At 53.7% G+C, this 18,415-nt stretch overlaps 5 protein-coding genes across 5 annotated transcripts; 4 read left to right on the forward strand and 1 right to left on the reverse strand.

Moving 5' to 3' along the window:
• Positions 1–4,252: 4,252 nt before the first annotated feature.
• Positions 4,253–5,652, reverse strand: CAOG_06459 (hypothetical protein; the record flags this gene model as incomplete). Its single annotated transcript, XM_004345158.2, has 4 exons — positions 4,253–5,149; positions 5,341–5,428; positions 5,500–5,528; positions 5,608–5,652. 4 exons carry the CDS (start codon positions 5,650–5,652, stop codon positions 4,358–4,360), a joined length of 954 nt encoding a protein of 317 aa, XP_004345208.1. The 3' UTR covers positions 4,253–4,357.
• Positions 5,653–5,789: 137 nt separating this feature from the next.
• CAOG_06460 (hypothetical protein) lies at positions 5,790–8,910 on the forward strand. The gene is made up of 2 exons (XM_004345159.2): positions 5,790–5,954; positions 6,661–8,910. The coding sequence occupies exons 1-2, from the start codon at positions 5,827–5,829 to the stop codon at positions 8,666–8,668; spliced, it is 2,136 nt and encodes a 711-aa protein (XP_004345209.1). The 5' UTR covers positions 5,790–5,826; the 3' UTR covers positions 8,669–8,910.
• Positions 8,911–9,192: 282 nt separating this feature from the next.
• Positions 9,193–10,011, forward strand: CAOG_06461 (hypothetical protein; the record flags this gene model as incomplete). Its single annotated transcript, XM_004345160.1, has 1 exon — positions 9,193–10,011. The coding sequence occupies one exon, from the start codon at positions 9,193–9,195 to the stop codon at positions 10,009–10,011; it is 819 nt and encodes a 272-aa protein (XP_004345210.1).
• Positions 10,012–10,267: 256 nt separating this feature from the next.
• Positions 10,268–13,908, forward strand: CAOG_08984 (hypothetical protein). The gene is made up of 6 exons (XM_011272360.1): positions 10,268–10,566; positions 10,780–10,898; positions 10,975–11,095; positions 11,208–11,314; positions 11,434–12,789; positions 12,952–13,908. Exons 3-6 carry the CDS (start codon positions 11,063–11,065, stop codon positions 13,445–13,447), a joined length of 1,992 nt encoding a protein of 663 aa, XP_011270662.1. The 5' UTR covers positions 10,268–10,566; positions 10,780–10,898; positions 10,975–11,062; the 3' UTR covers positions 13,448–13,908.
• CAOG_08985 (hypothetical protein) lies at positions 13,835–18,407 on the forward strand (the record flags this gene model as incomplete). Its single annotated transcript, XM_011272361.1, has 7 exons — positions 13,835–14,161; positions 14,644–14,724; positions 15,364–15,529; positions 15,661–15,823; positions 15,911–16,089; positions 16,193–16,282; positions 16,387–18,407. Exons 1-7 carry the CDS (start codon positions 13,919–13,921, stop codon positions 18,405–18,407), a joined length of 2,943 nt encoding a protein of 980 aa, XP_011270663.1. The 5' UTR covers positions 13,835–13,918.
• Positions 18,408–18,415: the final 8 nt, after the last annotated feature.

Below are 18,415 nucleotides of genomic sequence, written 5' to 3' on the forward strand. Positions count from 1 at the left end.
CAAAAAGACATTTTTTTTGTACTTATGCGATGATGCTTTTTTGATAGGTCGGCGCGCGGGATACAAAAACTGCTGGCTTTGCAGTACTACTGAATGCCAGACTACAAGTGTCACGGCCCCTCCTAGACATCAATAGCCACTGATCTAAGTGGAGACTACAATGATATCGGGATCGACGACAGCAGCATAGTAAACAGCAGCATCAGCAACAGCAGCATCGAAACCAGCAGCATCGAAACCAGCAGCATCGAAACCAGCAGCATCGACACCAGCAGCATCGACAACAGCAGCATCGACAACAGCGCCAGCATCGACAACAGCGCCAGCATCGACAACAGCAGCCGTCCTAGAAAACGTGTAAGTTCCCGCCCGTCAGCTGTAGTGCACGAGAAAGAACAGTGACTAATGTGTGATTCCTGGTTGAACAGGCACGAGTCAGCACGGAGGAGCGAAGCGAAGTTCCGATCCGCCCACCGAGTGCTCGAGTCCAACAGCGTGCCCAACCGCGTGGCCAACCGCGTGGCCAAACGCGTGGCCAGCGTGTTGTCAGGCAAGCCGTCCAATCCGGGTAAAAGCATCAGGAGGTGCAGGCGGGGGCGATCTGAGATTTTTGTATTTTCGTCCAAATGTAGCAACGCAAAAAAATAAAATAAAATATTAAAAATATTTTTATTAATATTTTAGACAAGAAAAAGTCATTTTCCACCAATCAAACGTCGCCAAACCATGTCGGACAAGCATGTCGAAATCCGGTCGAAATCCGGGGCAAAAGAGAGATTCCGCGGAATTCTAATTTTTCCGGTGCGGATTCCGGTCGGATTCCGGTAAAAAAATTTTCCGCTGTGCAAGGCCGTGTTCACTTTGAGTGCCTCAGCAATGGCCTGTGCTTCTGCGTCGCCAATTAGACCCAGACTGTCGGTCCGTTCCATTCAATCAGCACTTTGAATACCCTCTGCTACCCAATCCCATGCATCAGAAACTATGATATGCCTGACCTGAGATGAGTCAGCGTCGTGTTCATTTGGAGTACTTCAGCCATTGTCTGCGCTCCAGCGTTGCCAATCTTGTCCAAACTGTCAAATTGCTCCATCGATGAGCCTTTTGCTGACAATATTCCCACTGACAAGTGCCAGCAAAAGTGATGGAACTTCCCCGAGCGTTCGCAAGGACGTGTTCACTTTGAGTGACTCGGCAATTGCGTTCGCTCCAGCGTCGCCAATCTGATTCCTGCCCAAACTGTCCATCTCCTCCACGCTAAATGTCATTGCTGACATCACCATTTACAAATATCAGTTAATGTGAGATGCCTTACCCGAGCGAAGTCAGCATCTTGTTCACTTGGAGCATCTCAGCAATCGCCGTCGCTCCAGCATCGCCAAGCTTATTATTGTACAAACTGCTCAGTCAATAGTAAGCACTCTGGGCACCTCTGCTGGATCATCGACTCACATCAAAGTGAGATGACTTACCTGAGGCGAGTGACTGTTGTGTTGACTCTGAGCGTTTCAGCAATCGCCTGTGCTCCAGCATCGCCAACCTGATTCCCATTCAGACTGTACATCCCCTCCATCAATGAGCACTCTGAATTCACCCTGTTGAGTGAAAGTGACACCCCTTACTCGAGGTCGGTCATCGTCTTGTTCACTTTGAGTGCCGCAGAAAGTGCCTGGGCACCAGCATCGCCAATCTGATTCTTCCATAGCCTGTCCGTCCATCAGTGAGCACTCTAAATGTCCTCTGCTGACATCACCCACTCACACGCATCAATCGAAGCGAATTGCCTTACCCAAGGTCGGTCACTGTCGTGTTCACTCTGAGTGTCTCAGCAATCGCCCGCGCTCCAGCATCACCAATCTGATTCTTAGTCAGACTTGTCCGTCCCATTCACCACTGAGCACTCTGAATGCCTATGCTGAAACCACCCACTCACATGCACTAGTCAATGTGAGACGACTTACTTGATTTTAGTCAGCGTCGTGTTCACTTTGAGTGTCTCAGCAATCGCCCGCGCACCATCTTCGCCAATCTGATTGTCGTACAGACTGTGCATTCCGTCCTTCCGTGAGCACTCTAAATGTTCTCCGCTGACATCACCCACTCACATGTTCTTGTCAAAGTGAGACGACCTACTCGAGTACAGTTACCGTCATATTGACTTTGAGCGTCTCAGCAATCGCCCGCGCTCCAGCATCACCAATCTGATTCCAGCCCAGACTGTCCGTCCCCTCCAATAGTGAGCCACTCTTGATGTCCACTGCCGAAGCCACTCACGCTCCACACTCGAAGCGAGATGACTCACAAGAGTTTCTCCACGTTCGGGTTGCCTTTGAGTCCCTCAGCAATCGCTTGTGCGCCGGCATCGTCAATATGCTCGAACGGCTGGCTGTCCTCCATTTCATCAGTAAACATGTTGTCGTCCAATACTTCCGGCTTTTTCTTACAAGAACCGTTCATTCGCATTCTTGACTTTGTCGAACAACTCGCGCTGTCTCGCGCTCATACTCTGGTACGACAGCATTGTTGATTTTCGATCTATCGGAACAACGCGGTTCTTTCAGTCAGTCTTATTGGTTGTGCTTTCACAAATCATCTCTCAAACGCAGAGTGCAGACTCCAGGCGGTGTCAAACGCACGAAAAGTGCGGCAGCGACGCAAACAAAAGCGCCGCCACAACAACGAACAAAGACTAACATCAAGAAGACTGAGAAACACAACAACACAACAATGGCATAGACGAGGATGACAAGTACGGACGCCGACATGAAACATGAAAGAGAGGGAAATCAAAAACAAAAAAAAAACAAAACATTGCCCAAAACGAAGCTGCTCGGACCTTGGCGCACACACCGATACGAACTGCTCATTGTGGACAAGAAGCACGACCACTCCCGCTCGTGTCTGACCATCTTGTTCCACCTGGCCAGATGGACACTCTGAACGTTGCGGTGCCGAGCTCGCTTCGATCACACAACCATCCACCCGACTCATGTTGTTGCGCACTTCCGAAGCCTTGTTCTCAATCGCGCGAGGCAAGACACTCGAATTGTATTGGAGTGTTGCGTCGGACTCTCGAAACCATGATCCATCATCGCGATTTGGAAAAAGGGCGAAACCCAAAAAAACCCAAAAAAAAAAACAATTGGGTCATTTTGATAGCCTGTAGAGTGAACAGCCAAGTGCCCCGCGCCATGACACACCTCAATCCAATTCATAAATATGATTCTTTGTGTGCTCTCCTCCTTGGCTGGTGGATTACTATGCGACGTCCACTCGACTCAGCACCTTCGCTTTCGCACGAACTCGACGCCACTGCACGCTCTCACCAACTCACGAGAACGCGTCTCGGTTAAAATATTGATTGATGACATGAATTTAAAGCCATCGAGCTGTGTTGTCAACGAATAGCACGACGTTGGCGTGTTTTTGAGGACCAAAGCAGAAAATTAAAAACCAGCAACTGAAAATCGGACAAATGTCAGTGAGTCAATCGTGATCACGACTTTTCGACCACCTGTCTCAATAAATCGATACAAAGGCATATACATCATCACAATATGAAGGTTTTCATATCGTGATGCTGCTACACAGCGAGGGGAACGTATTTTTGATTTGTGTGCCGGGATCGATCGCTCGTGCTCGCTCCCATTCACTGACCTTGCCATCTAACCACAATAAAAACCTCTGAAATCATATTTTTAGTCTCTTTAATATCACTGCGCGGACATAAGACGAGTACCTTCTTGCATGTGGGCCTCGAAACACACCCTTTGTTTCGGGGGTTTTTTTTTTTTTTTTTGTGTTCGATGCGACTGCTCCGACACAAGGGCTGAATTCTGCAGTCATACACGTTGATGACTCAACCACCAATCGAGACCAAGCCAGTGCAACGAACAAGAACGAAGTTATCGTACACGCTGCATTTTGCGTTGTTTTTCACTTCACAAAATCCACATCAATGGAGAACTCACTTTGAAAGGTGTCGGCTCAGCGTTTTGCCTCTGTTTCGACCCAGAGTCGATTTCGATTCATCGCCGAAGGTAGTTGGTGGTTTGCTCATGGAAATTTATTGTGCATCGTAGCAATGGCACATTTCGTATCAATCAATCATCAGCACCTGGCCAATAGCCCTAAAGACGCAACCCGCGGGATTCAGAGCATCACGGCTTTACCCATTCGGCAGTTTTACAGTTACCAACACGAACAAGAAAACAAACAAACAAACAAACAAACAAACAAACAAAAAAAAACAACCCCGAAAACAAACACCCAGCGACGACTTCCAACTAAAAAATCAAACGAATAGTGAAAGATTAGCCGTAATCAGTACCAGTAAATCATCAACAGAGAACCGATAAAACTACTCAATAGGAGCTTGCATGAGCTTGCGCAGGTCGGGACACAGCCTGTCCTTGCAGACCGCGGTTGCGGCAAACATAATCTCTTGGCCGGCGATGGTGCAGCCGCTTGCGAGAAGCTCTTGCACACTCGAATGGAGCTTCAAGTGCTCACATGGCTCCAAGATACCGGTGTCGATGCATTGGTTACAAGCGGGTACCTCAACTGGTGTGATGGTGCCCTTTTGAAGAACCATCACAGTCGACGTGTCCTCCTGCTGCGCCGGCGGCACGGATCCAACTTGAGGGTAATGGTGGAACAGTTGCTTGGCCGATGGTACCCCCAGCTTTTTGTGAACAAGACCGGCTCCTGCCAAGCTGACTGCGAGTGCAGAAAATCCAGTCATTCGCAAGCATTTCTGTTCGAGCACTTTGCGCAAGTCGTCCAGCCACACGTTATAAAATGCGCAATCCTTATACACAGCGGCGAAGGCCGTACGATCGACGACTTCCACATGGTACAGGTGAAGGCCAAGGTCGCCCTCATTCGCGGTTGGTGAGTTGGGTTGTTCTTGCAGAGCGGCTTCGCGTTCGGTTGTTTTGCCGCTGATCAAGTCCAACCACGTCGTGTGACACAGTGGGATGAAGCAGCATACGGCCACAATGCGATTCGGCGCGCTCGAGCCAATAGCGGCAGTCGTGGCGGGACTTGAGCTCTCGTTCTCACATGTCTCCTCGTAGATCATGCCCAGCTCCGGATGGCGCGCGTACCACTTGGCGAGTACAGCTGGCGTCGCACCGATCTCGTCGGGCAGCTGTTGTGTCGCAGGTGCAGACATTGACGCGCAATCCGCGGTCCAGACCAAAGCCACATGTGTGTGAGCGAGCGAGAACCGCAACAAATGCCACTCAGCGCCGATGAGCTCCATCATTGCGTCAGCAGCGACGGCATGGCAGAGTCATGCGCGCAGTGTGACTTGGACAAAGCAAGGGTGTGTGTGCTTACAGGATAGAGCGCGCGATCGAGCTGCACGACCGTCTCGTAATCGCTGGGCCGTATGGGCCGCATTGTCACCGTCCGCGTCATCCCAGCACTACAAACACAAAAAAAGAGAGGAGTGGGATTGAATAGGGATTTACTTGCTGTAGTGTGGTCTTGCTCTACATTTCCATCCGCTGCTGCTGCTGCTGCTGCTGCGTGGAAAGTCAAATGTGCGCAATGCAATGGACTTTGACAAGCTGTGGCGTTTGCGTTGATTGATGCGGTTTTTACATTGTTCTCGATCTTCTTGTTCTTCTTCTTGTTCTTCTTCTTCATCATTGTTTTGGGTTGCTTATTCGAAGGTGATTCTTGTCGAGTGAGTGAGTGAGCGAGTGAGTGACGGTTGCTTGGTTTTTCCAATCTCAATGCAAATCTAATCGCAATGCAAATCCCAATGCAAAAATCCCAGTCTTTTTTTTTTTTTTTTTTTTTTCTTTTAACTCTCTCTGAATGTCGGATTCCGCTGCGCCGACGCCGACGCCTCGCCCGCGCCCGCCGCCGCCGTCCAACTACAAGCCGAGCGTCGTTGCCCCAGCGTCTGCCGAAGCAGCTGCACCGCCATCGCAGGCACTTGCGCAGTGAGTTCCTCTCTGTCTCTGTCTCGCTTGTTCGTTCGTCGTCATCATCGCTTTAGCTTCTCTCTCTCTCTCTTGCTCTCTCCCTCGTTCGCTCTCTCGTTCGCTCGCTTCCTTCCTTCCTTCCTTCCGTTTCGTCCTTCTTTCATCTCACACTTTGTTCCGTTTCTGAATCGCTGATCACAATACATCCAAACTCAAACAACTCAAATCACTTTTTCAATGAGATCTTTCGATTTTTTTTTTATTCTTCTTCCTGTTTTTTTTTTTTTTCTCCATTTTCCATTCAATGTTCGTTCCAATGAACACTTCAATCAAACACAAACACAAACACAAGCAAACACAAAGTCAAATCAACTGAAACTTGCTCAGCATCCAAAGTGAAAAGTTTGGTAGGAACTGAATTTTCACAGTGGTTCACTTTGCACTGTGGTACTGTGCATCATCATCATCGTCATCATCATCATCATCATCATAGTGAGGGTTGACTTGGAAGGTGACACATCTGCGACTGACTGACTGACTGACTGACTGACTGACGGACGGACGGACGGCGGAATCAAACCGACGCTGAGCGGAAAACGATTCTAATGCAAATCTCACTCATTGAATGCTGTCCTTGTTTTTGCACTTTATTGCTCCACCTCACTCATGGCTCAATCTCTCCTTTTCTTTTTAAAATGATATTCTTGGTCTGTTTGTTTCACAGTGACGATTCTGGTGGCCCACCCAAGCCGGTGCGCGCTCGACCACCGCCGCCTGCTGCACCCAACTCGGCTGCTGCTCTGGCCGCCGCCGCTGCTGCTGTTGTGCACGAACATCACGCGCATGACTCTGAAGATGCGCCTGCTGCGCCAGTGGTGCACAAGCCACCGCCATCGCGACCACCGCCCACTGTGAGTCCGCCTGCCGCCGCTGCCGCAGCCGCTGCACCAACGCCAGACGCACCCAAAGCTGCACGGCCGCATGCTCCAACACCGCCAAACAAGCTGTCGACAGGAGGACCTGCCGCTGCTGGCGAGCACTCCACGTCGCCACCGCCTGCTTACACGCCAACAGCAACGCCTGCTGCTGCTGCACCTGCAGCACGACCCTCACGGCCAACTCGCCCACAGTCCTTGTACTCGAGCACGCCCAGCTCGGCGTCCGAGAGTGCAAACAGTCTTCCGCCACCGTACGAGGCAGACTCTGGCGTTTCTGTTCCCGCCGTCAAGGCACCTGCTGCTGCCAAGCCTCGTCCGCCGCGTCCAGCCACCGTGGCGGCCAAGCCGGGTGCGCCCTCTCCGGTTGCCGCAGCAGCCGCGGCCGCTCCTGCGGCAGAGACGGTTGCCCCTTTCACAAACCCCGCTGTCGCACGCCCGCCACGGCCGTCCCCAGGGGCAATTGCCGCGGTTTCTGCCTCTCCTGCAGCAGCCATGGCGGCCGCCGCAGCACCACCCAGTGGCGGTGCAAAGCCACGTCCGGCACGCCCGCCGACTTCCACCAACGCCCCTCCTGGCCACCCACCACCGCCCGGCCACGCACACCCTCCAGGACACCCGCCTCCACCAAGCCACTCGCCTGTTGTCCATGGTCCGCCACGCTTGCCGGCGCGACCGGTTCGCGGCCACATTCTGTACCATTACATGTTTGAAGGCCCTCGCGCAGTTGCCCGCGAGGAGCACACCGGCGAGGGTCCTGAGGATTTGATCTTCTCGCGTGGCGATGTGATTGAGCTCAAGGAGGTCGTTGACGATTATTGGTACATGGGCGCCAGCAACGGGAATGTCGGCATGTTCCCCGTCGCCAAGGTCCGCATCATTGTGGATCTCCCAGATGGCTCGCAGAAAAAGCTGCAAGCAGCCGCCGCAGCCGAACTGAGCGGCGAGCCGACCTTTGTCGCTGTCGTGGCGCCTGGTGCTCACATTTTCGCGGCCTTCCCATTCACTGGCGACGCACCGACGGATTTGATCTTCAACGAAGGCGATGAAATTGAAATTGTGCGGCAAGTTGACGCCGACTGGGCCGAGGGCATTCATGTCAAGTCTGGACGCATTGGCACCTTCCCACTTAGCTTTCTCGATTTGCCCGGCGATCACGCATCGTCGTCAGCGTCGTCGTCGTCGGCGGCTGCACCAGCGGCAGCAAGCGCTGCCAAGTTGCCTACAGTGCCTTATGCCGTTGCAACGTTCGATTACGAAGGCGAGGCCGAGGAGGACCTGTTCTTCCGTTACGGCGATGTTATTCTGCTGACCAAGCGCATTGATGCCGATTGGCTGGTTGGCGAGCTGGAATCCGTGCCTGGTCTGGCCGGCCAGTTCCCTGCCAACTTTGTCGAGGTCAAGATTGACTTGCCAAGCGAGGCAGAGACCAAGCCTGCCGTGGCCAGCAAGCCTGCGGTTGCCAGTAAGCCTGCAGTTGCTGCCTCAACCAAGCCTGCTGTCGCCGCCTCAACCAAGCCTGCTGTCAGCGCCAAGCCCAAGGTCGAAACCAAGCCAGAGCCAGCAGCACCTGCGCCTGCACCGGCCCACGACCCGCTGAGCGACTCGTACGGCGAGGCCGTTGCTGCGTACGAGTTTGCAGGCGAAGCTGAGGGCGATTTGCCCGTCCACCAAGACGAACAAATTGCGATTGTGGAACGAGTGGATGCCGATTGGCTGCGTTGCAAGAACAGTGCTGGCGCTGTGGGCATCGTTCCGGCTTCATTCCTTCTGATTCTTCGTGAGCCCACGGCATAGTTTGCCAGTGGGGGTTGTTTTTGTTGCTCGCTGTCATTGGTCTTGTTGTCGCGTTTTTTTTTTCGTTCTGGGTTTCGTTGCTGTGAGTGAGTGAGTGAGTGTGTGTGTTTGTGGCTCGCAGTGCTTCTTTTGTGATTTTTTTTTTTTTGTTTTTCTCTCTCGTTCTTTTTGTTTTTGAAGTTGAATGAATGCGATCTCGCAGCTCCATCTACTGCAGACATGTTTTCATACGTGGTTTCTCTCCCCCCTTTGTTCCATTGACAAGCAGGATGCGATGGCTGCGTGAGCTGACGTGATCTGAGCTCCAAGTGCGTTCGATCTGTTGCTCTTCCGCCTTGCTTGCGTCCGATTTAAAAGAGCTCAGTCCTTTGGTGTTTTATGACTCTTCAATCCATTCTTGTTCTTTGTGCTGCATCGGCTGGCTTCCGAACACCCCTCCCCCTTTCCCCGTTGATCGCTACACAATACGAAACGCGAATTTCAATAGGACGTCCATACAAAAAAACAAAAATCAATTCTGAATCATGGCGCAGTCTTCCTCTTCTCGCTCGTACCGAATGCCGTCCGTTGCCGGTCAGACGCAGCCCGGCGGCCGGATTCCCGACTCTGCGCAGTTCATGGCTGCCCTGACGAGCCGCAAGCCGCGCCACCAGGTCGTCGGCAGGACGCAGGCGAGCGGCGGCGACCTCGTTCTGGACGAGCTTCAGCCGCTGCAGGCGCTGTTTCTGGGCTCGTGCGAGGGCATCAAGGTCACCGTGCCGGGCAAGGCTGCACAAATCACACTCGATCGCTGCAGTGATCTGACGCTCGAGTGCGCGCTCGTTGCAGGCGCCGTGGAGCTGATCAAGTGCTCGAACGTCACCATCAAGTCAACGTACCGCTGCTGCACCATTACAAGCGACATGTCCACAGACTGCTCCTTTGAGATTACGCATCACGTGTCGCAGGAGGACATCCAGTCGGAAGCGACGGCTCGCAAGCGGGTCGCGGATGTCAACGCGTACCTGCAGTCGCACCCGTTGCCCCCGCGCGACGCCTCTGCGCCTGCACCGGCACCTCAGGCTGCTCCAGCGTCCGGTGGCGCACGTCCGTCAGAGAGCGAGCTGTTTGTCAAGGAGGCCAGCCACCCCTGGGTGATCTTCTCGTCCCGGTCGAGCGGCCTGAAGGTTCGGTATTCAAGTGTGCCGCTCGCCGATTCCGGTGCAGAGCCCACCCAGCCTGCCGACTTTACCATTCCGCGCGATGCCGTGCACGAGCTCGGCGACGGTGCTCGCTTTGCCACGCGCATTGTCGCAGGCAAGCCCGTCACGCTGGAGTGCGTCAACAACTATGGCGATGTTTGAAGAGCACAGGTTTCGGCGCCGTTCCCCAGCAGTTTTCGGTGAATACGACGCTACAAAATGGGAGCTCCATGCGCTAGCGTTGTTTTTGCTTCTCGCCTCGCGCTGTGTGAGTCAGTGGTCAAGTTGTTCTCGTCGCTTTGTGAATTTGTATCAATAGATTGTTGGTTTTCGTTGCGCTCCACCAAGCTTCCTTCCTTTCTTTCTTCCTTTCCAAACCATCTGCTTTTCTCTTCCTCAACCACAGTCAAAGTTGCTTGCAATCAGTCGTTTGTTTCAACTTTTGTAGCAACCGTGTCTGGCCCAGCAGCTGCTCCCGTCGCTCCACCACCACCAGCAGTGTCCGCTGCGGCGCCTCCTCTTCTGCAGCACCAGCAGCAGCAGCAGCAGTCGCTGTCGTCGGTGGTTGCGACGAGCGAGCGCGCCGTGCAGCACTGGCTGAGTTGGACGACCGCCGCACGCTCACCACTCTCCTCACTCTCCCGCTCAGCCAGCCAGAGCGACCTCGACGCCCTCGCCGTCTTCCTCGCGCGGCTGCACGTCTGCCTGCTCGACTGGGTGAGGCTGTCTGTGACTCGTCATTTCGACCTTTCTAAAGCCAGTCTCGCTGTGAAACAATTGGTTTTTTTTTCCCGCCAAAATATCTCAACGTTGTTCTCGTTCTCAGAATCTTGTGTCTGAGTTTTGTTGACAATGGATTTTCATTGAACGGCCTGCCTTTTGTTAAATCTATGCATTGATGATGATTCAACACATGTTGGCTTTGGACAGAAATCACCGCAAATCGCGCTCCTGCGTTTGCCGTCGTTGGGAAAGCTGCTAGCAAGCCTCACCCAGAATGCACCTGCTGCCGTGCTCGTCTCGGAAACAACCTGCGAGCTTGCGATTCGGTGAGAGCCACTTGGAAATGTGCCAATGTGCGCCATCAACTATATTGCTCACCCTTTGGTTGGTTTTTTGCTTCAGATGTTTGGTCGCGTTCGCCTTGACGACTCCCGCGACTAGCGACTTTGAGCGAGAAGCTGCCGACTGGGCTGCAGCTCGTATTCGTGCAATGATTGCACCACCAGACTTTGACCATGCATCGGTACCAGATTGGCTGTTCTCATTCATCTGAGTCTCGTCGTTTTTCTCCATTCTTTTGTTTCACGCTTGCTCGCTCACACGACAATGTCAAACCTCGTACTCTACTTGTTCAGGGCGCTGCCATTGAATTGTTGGGGTTCTCGCTCGGGGAAGCAAATCGCATGATGCGCGACTTTGAGTTGGCGACACTCGATGGCCTGCTTCGCGAGTCCTACCAGAGGTACAATGCCCTGTTTGCTGTTTGATTGAACTCTGACCAGTTGTTGTCGCGGACGAGAGGTATCTGAGCCGCAAGTGGAACCCCCTGATGCATCTTTTGTTTTTTTCTCCTCGCGCCAGATTGCTTTCGTCCAGTTCCTGCAACGCTCCGGCACCTGCAATCGGCTTCGTCCCAAGCTCAGTGATACATGCATTTCATCGAAGCTGCACAGTGGTCGATCCGCTCATTCATGTGCCCGAAGCGCTCCCGCAGTTGGAGAACTGGGTGCTCGCATCTTGCGCGTTGCTCTCGGGCCACAGCAACATTCCAGTCTTGCCGGCCGCGGCATCGAGTTCTCTGGCGGATTCCGCTTCTGTGTTGGGCAGCTCTGCTGCTCGTACAACAATATCTGCAATGCAACCCGATCTGAGCGTCTTCCAAAAGCTGCTCTTGATCCGCGGCGCAGAAATGTCCTTGCATGCCACTCGAGCGCTCTGGCGCACCTTCCCAGTCACCTTTGACTTTAGCGTGCTGGCTGTTGCGTGCCGTATTGCCGGCGACGATGTTGCAAGTCAAGGACACGGCGGCACCGAGTCACACGCTTCATCGCTGCCTGGCCTTTCTTTGGCGCCATTGTCATCCATCAGTCGCGCCATCGCATGCGCAGGCCGCGTCTGCGTCGATGAGCCGCTTCTGCACGGTCGCTTTGGTCTGTTGGTCCGCAGGTGGTTGCGTACATGCTTCCCAGAAGCTCCGTCGGAGCAGCCACCCGACTCGAGCTTGCTTCTTCCTAGCCCCTCACTATTTGCTGCGCGCCGCTTTCTTGGGGCCTTTGGAAGCGCGCTGGTCAGCCGCCTGGAGAGGACCGAGCCTGGTCTCCACACACCTCGACTCTCTGACTTCTTTGCCGCCGAGATCCAGCCGTCGTTCATTGCCAAATTGGCCGCCCTCGATGTTCCGCCGATGCCACCACTGAATCTCGGCCGCTCAGCAACAGCAGCAACGTCTGGTCGAGATGGCCTTGCTTCTTCTGCTACAACGGCTCCCATGCTGAGCTCGTTTGCCGAAGTAGTGGCTGCGGCTCGTCAGCTCGATTTTGTGACCGACGCGCTTGCCATTTCTCTCGGAGCGTCTCCCCCGACGCAGCTCGCGGAATCTGGGCGCGACGCATGGCAAGTGCAGCTGGATCTGGACCATTGGGTGGCAGTTGCGCATTTCCCCAAAGTTCGCCGGCTGGCCATCTGCTTCTTGGCGAGCCATCTTGTGCATGTGCAAGCGGGAGATTTGTCTGCACCACTTGGAGCTGCGCAGGATGCCTTTGGTTCTTTTGCAAACCCAAGCATTCCAGCATGGACCAACCCAGCTGTCGCATCACAGTCACACACGCAACTGCAAGAGTCTCTGGCCAACGTGTGTCGTTTACTGCCTTGGATTGAGCATCCTCTGTCAACTGATCAGCAAGCACAGCTTGAAAGCGACATATTTGCACTGCTGCGGTAAGTGTGCTTGGTTTTGTTTTGTTGGGTTTCTTTCACCTCCTACTCTTCCGCCTTCACACGCTTCACGCAGCCGCGTTTTTGATCTAGTTATTGTTGTACTTTGTCCTTGTTGGCTCATCCTTTGCACATGCTGCTCGCTTTTTCTTTGTGGCAAAACAGAGAGGCTGTCGCTTGGCCAACGGCATCCAGTCCTTACATTGTGGCCACTCGGTGGAAGGCCTGGCTCGACGCCTTTGTGAACGCCCCATTGCTGCTAGAGATTGCATTTGCCATCATTCTGCAGCGCAATCGACCCGATTCGCTGGTAGCTACGCTTGTTGGCAGCATGCTCTCTGCCATCGCCGGAAATCTCGACGCCACAGCCACGCGGCTCGACTTTCGCTCGTCAGTGGCTGTCGACGCTTGTCTCGAGGCCGTGGAATTCAAGGCTGCTGCATTGCAGCGCTCTCTCGAGGCGACATTTGGTCAAGCGCTCGCACTCGCAACGAGCACTGCACTCGAATGGGTGGAGTCGTTGCGATCCGCATGCGCGGAGGCTACAACTCGGCTTTCGGCGTTTAGTTTATTGTCTGAACAGCAACAAATCGTCCAGCGCGTCGAAGCCATCCAGGCGACGCTTCACAGTCTTGTGGAACGGCTGCAACACACATGCTAAAGTCGCTGCATCAACGTCAAAAGTTGCGTACGCTAGCTTCTTGGCCCTATGCCATCATGTTCGACGCAATTTGTCCAGAGACGCTACTACCTTTGTTTTTTCCTCACGCGACCGCACTTTGAGGGTGCTGTCCTCCTTGGTCGTTTGATTTATTTATTTACTGTTTCTTGCCACCCAAGTTCAGCCCACGACGTTTTCACTTTCCGCAATTCGTCCAGCGCCCCCGCCCCCTCAAACAAGAAGAGTCTCCGCTCGGTGAGACAGTGCAAGTGCCAACATCTGGACTTTGTGCACAACAACAGCAACATCAACAATCCTCAAAGTAGGAAAAGGCGGGTCCAAATTAAGAATTTGACATTCCCACTTTTTGTCGTTTTTTTTTCCCTTCGCTTTTTCGTTTTTGCGTTTTGCACTCCCGGTGTTTTTTTCCCTTCACCTTTTCGCGCACTCTCCGAGTTGTGTCTTGTGTACATGTCGACGGTCATCAATATGGCTGATGCCGCGCCACCAGTAGCAGCTCCCAGCGCCGGATTTCCACCAGTGTACGCCGCGCACGCAGACGGCGCAATCCGAGCAGGGGTGGAGTCGCAGCGGCAACATGCACTTCCTTTCACGTCCGAGTTTCCGTTTGTGAGCGGCACCCTGTACGATGCGACGCGCCGCCATGTTTCCCAGGGCGTTCAAGGCAGCACGTACACACTGGGCGATTATCACGTAAAGTGCCCCCCCCCAACACGACCATCGTTTTGCAAGTGGAATCGATGATGGAAGGGGTTGCAGTTCGACCTGGGTTTGTTTTGAATGCTTGGATTTGTTTTTTTGAGTTTTCTTTTCGAGATCGCCGTTCAGGTTCGTCTCTTCGCAGAAAAAGTCAGAAAAAAAGTGGGGCATGTGCTGGATTTTGTTCGCGTGGTGAGAAGAGTTTTCTTCTTTTCTGCTGGGCTTCAGCAAGGAACAAAAAAAAAGTCTGAAAATAGGAAAAAGGGTGGCCGGTGTGATTTTTTGCGTTGGTTCTTGGCAACCATCGTAACAGTTTGTGGATTTTTGTCAGTGAGTTGTTTTTTTCCCCACCCTTGAGAAATGCATTTGCCCCGCCTCACGCACCCCCAACCGATGAAGGCCGATGCGGATGAAGGCGAATGGGGGAGGATGGCGATTGTACTCATTTTGCACTGGCCATCGTGTGCACAAAACAGATTGACATTAATCGGGCGCCTCTTGGCTCTGGTACTTCGGGAGAAGTGCGCCTTGGCGTGCATGTTTTCACTGGACGGCAGGTAATTATGATTTTTTTTATTTTACCACTCCGACTTGAGCTCGTGTTCGGGAAAGAAGAGCAGAGTGCTGGAAAGCGACATTCAATGTGTTCACCGGGTTTCTGCGCCATCGCGTTGATTCAGCAACTCGTTGTGAACAGCCGATCTGCCGTTCGGGTTTTGAAACAGCTCAGAATGCATGACGTGCGGGGCTGAACTTACGATGGGAATGATTGGAAAGGATGACAAACAAAAAGAATAGGAACTCACAAAAAAAAAACAAAAAAAACCACTGCGCACAAATCGATGTGCAAATCGAAACGACAGAGCAAGAACAGCCACGACGCCAGCAGCATTCGGCATCTGTGCGCACGGTTGGCAACGTTGGGGGGATTTCATCGAATATGGGTTGGTTGACCAGCAGGGCAGCGGAGGTCGTGGACGAGCGGGCTTTTCTGAAAAAAAAAAAAAAAACAAACAAAAAAACCCAACAAAAACAGGAAAATCAAACAAAGAACGCCCATCGCAGATTCTGCTCCTCCCATCAAAACTGCAGTCGCCCCCGTCCACCAAAGCCTGTATGCTTCATGAAGTTGTGTTCTGCACATCATCTAACCCGTTCAAATCTGGGACTCTCCGCTTGATACTGCCTCCACGTAGGTCGCGTTGAAGTTTATCGCAAAAACTGCCAAGCCAAAGCAGCTGCTTCGAATACGCAAAGAGGCCGAGTATCTCACCGTGCTCCACCACCCTAATATTGTTGAGCTGGTCGAGTGTCTCGAGACGGAAACACACACGGTTCTCGTCATGGAATTTGTGTCAGGCGGTAAGTCAGCGTTGAATGTTTATTCTGGGAGCAACTGCTCATCAAAAATCTCACGCGCGTTCTTTATGCAACCTCTCCTCCGTCCCTATCGGACACACCGTTGTTGCAAATTGCAAATTCACATGCTACAGGAGAGCTTTTCGGCCTCATCAAGGGGCACAAAAATCAAAAGCTGCGTGAGCGCGAGACTCGACCGTACTTTCGGCAGTTGCTGGCTGCAATCCATTGCTGCCACGCTCGCGGAATTGTTCATCGTGACCTCAAGCCCGAGAATATTCTGCTGGACTCGACCAAGTAAGACGCCTGGTATTTTTTTTGAATCGTTTGGTGGCGAATCGTTCTGACTCTCTTGCTTTTTTTTTTGTTCACGCGCGTGTGCAGGACTTGCATCAAGCTGATTGACTTTGGGTATGGGAACACGGTTCTCCCAGGTCGATTGCTCGAATCGCAGTGCGGATCGCCACATTATACGGCTCCGGAGATTATATCCGGCAAGCACTACAGCGGTCCCGAAACCGACATCTGGGCACTTGGAGTGATTCTCTTTGTCACCGTCACAGGTACGACCGCATTTGAGCCGGCGATTTTTCCAGTGCAAAACTATTGCAAATACGAAACACTCAGTCGGCCTTGTTGGATATTATAATTTTTTGGCGGCTTCAGGTCGTTTTCCCTTTGGTGGACGATCCACGCACGAAGTCTACAATACAATTTTGACTCGAGAGCCCGTCTATCCTCCGCATCTGTCGCGATGTAAGACACGCAACGAACGCATTTTCGCGCGCTTGCATCTCGCTGGCGATGATTCTCATCATCCGCAACCCCCCTTCCCTTTTTTGTGCCTCGGACAACAACAGCGTGTGTAGATCTCATCTCGAAAATTCTAGTCAAAGATTCGCGAGGTCGCATTTCTCTTGCCGAAATCTCGCGACATAAATGGATCAACAAGAACTACGACTTTTACGTCGACATGTCCACCGCAGATCCCATCAACGTGCGGATTGTTCGAGAGCACGACGACGAAACTGAGCCGGCCGCGCTTCCACTGGCGCCGCATTCAACCCCAGACATTATCCCACCAAGGCATGTCGGATCGGCTCCTGCACTGGCCATGCTCAATCACCATCCACTGCCGACCACCGCGGCGATGCCCAACCAGCACGGAGTGCGACAACCACTCCCGCAGCAACAGCAACAGCAACAGCAACAGCAACACCACCAGCAACAGCTGCAATACCAGCAACAGCAACAGCAATACCAGCAAGAACACCCCACCTTTCGAGGCGCCGCTGGCGTGCACATGGCTACTGGCATGAGCGTCGCGTCCCCTCCGAGTGTGGCCGCCGTGACTGGCTCTCCCGATACAGCGCCAATGCAAATCGATCAGCACCACGCTGCGCGACAACCGGCGTCGGCAGTTCCCATCCGATTAGGCCAAGTCCCCAAGTCTTCCTCAACCCCAGCACTTCCGGTCATGGCTGCCGCAGCCATGGAAGCAGGCCGTGCCCGCGTAGTTGGCCATGTGAGTCAGCCTGTGGTTTCCGAGATTCCTCCTTTCAGCCGAAGAAACGCAGTCGTGTACGGCGCGCAAACATTGACACCCGAGGAGCAGGTCAAGCGGCAAATGACGGCAATGCATATCGCGGCCCTTCAAGGCATGGATCCATCGGGGCAACGCACCGCCAACCCGCGCGAGGACAAGAATCAGCGCGCGCAGCCGCGACTGCGAATCCCTCAGCCAGAGCCGTTCAAACCGGGCACAGCCGCCCCGAATCCTCCACCCGTGCAGCCGGCTGTATTTCCTGTGAAACTCCCTGACGGCAGTCGCCCTCCAGTCTCTCCGCTGCACGAAAAAGCCTTGCGTCGGCGCCACGAAGAATCCGTCTCAAAGCGTTCGTCCGGACTTGCTCGCCGAAGCATGTCTGAGAGCTACGACAAGCTGATGCGCTCGGCTTCGACGTGCGATATGAGTGAGGCCATCAGCGGCACTGCACCCACCCCAGCCAATGCGAGCAATGAGGCTCGGACTCGCGGTTTGCGGGGACATGGCAGCTCGCCGACGTTTGGTGGCCATGTCGTGCCCACAGTCCCCACAGTCCCCACAGTCCCCAGTCCAGGTGTCCAGACGACGGCACGCGGAAGTACAGCAGCAAAGTTGATGGACCGCTACCAGCCAGTCGGCTCTGTTGAGCACACCCCTCCGGCTGCACCAGGGATTGCGCATCGCCGCATGAGCGGCGCCACCCCAATGACAGTGCATGCGCCTGGCAACGATGTGCCCGAGGAAGTTCATTTTGCGCGACCGCATATGACGTACGACAGCGCTGCACACGATGCAGCTGCACAAGCGCGGTTTTACGAGGCGGGCGCGGCTGTGCGCGAGGATTCCCACCTTCGCGAAGATGACCAGCACGAAGAAGCCGGCCACCACGCTGCTTCACACCAGCCCATGGTGAGCGACGACAGCGAGTACGCAGATGCCTTGGACGACGAGGACGACGATCCCGACGAAACCGACGTGCACGAGAATCTGTCTTCGGACGAAACCGAGTCGATGGTGATGGCCCTGAGTCGGTCGGCAACCAGCACATCCGGCAGCGCGTGCTCCAACCCCATTGTCGCAGCAGACAATGCGCACTTTCATCAAGGGCGACATCACCACTCGACTGTCGAACACCAGCACAACCATCGTCGCTCCTCCACCTCCAAACAACCACAGGCATCTGGCGAGGCGATGGCCATGAGCACTTCTCACGACCATCGGGATCTCGGTCATTCCCCAAGCTCGTCCAAGCCAGCCTCGGGCAAGCGCTTGGTTGCCCAAAAGCTGGGCAAAGTCAAGGAGCAAGTGAGGAAAATGTTCAAGTTGTTTGGCTGAGTGTTTGC

The sequence above is a fragment of the Capsaspora owczarzaki genome (genome assembly GCF_000151315.2).
Source record: "Capsaspora owczarzaki ATCC 30864 unplaced genomic scaffold supercont2.11, whole genome shotgun sequence".
NCBI classification, from domain to species: domain Eukaryota; class Filasterea; order Ministeriida; family Capsasporidae; genus Capsaspora; species Capsaspora owczarzaki.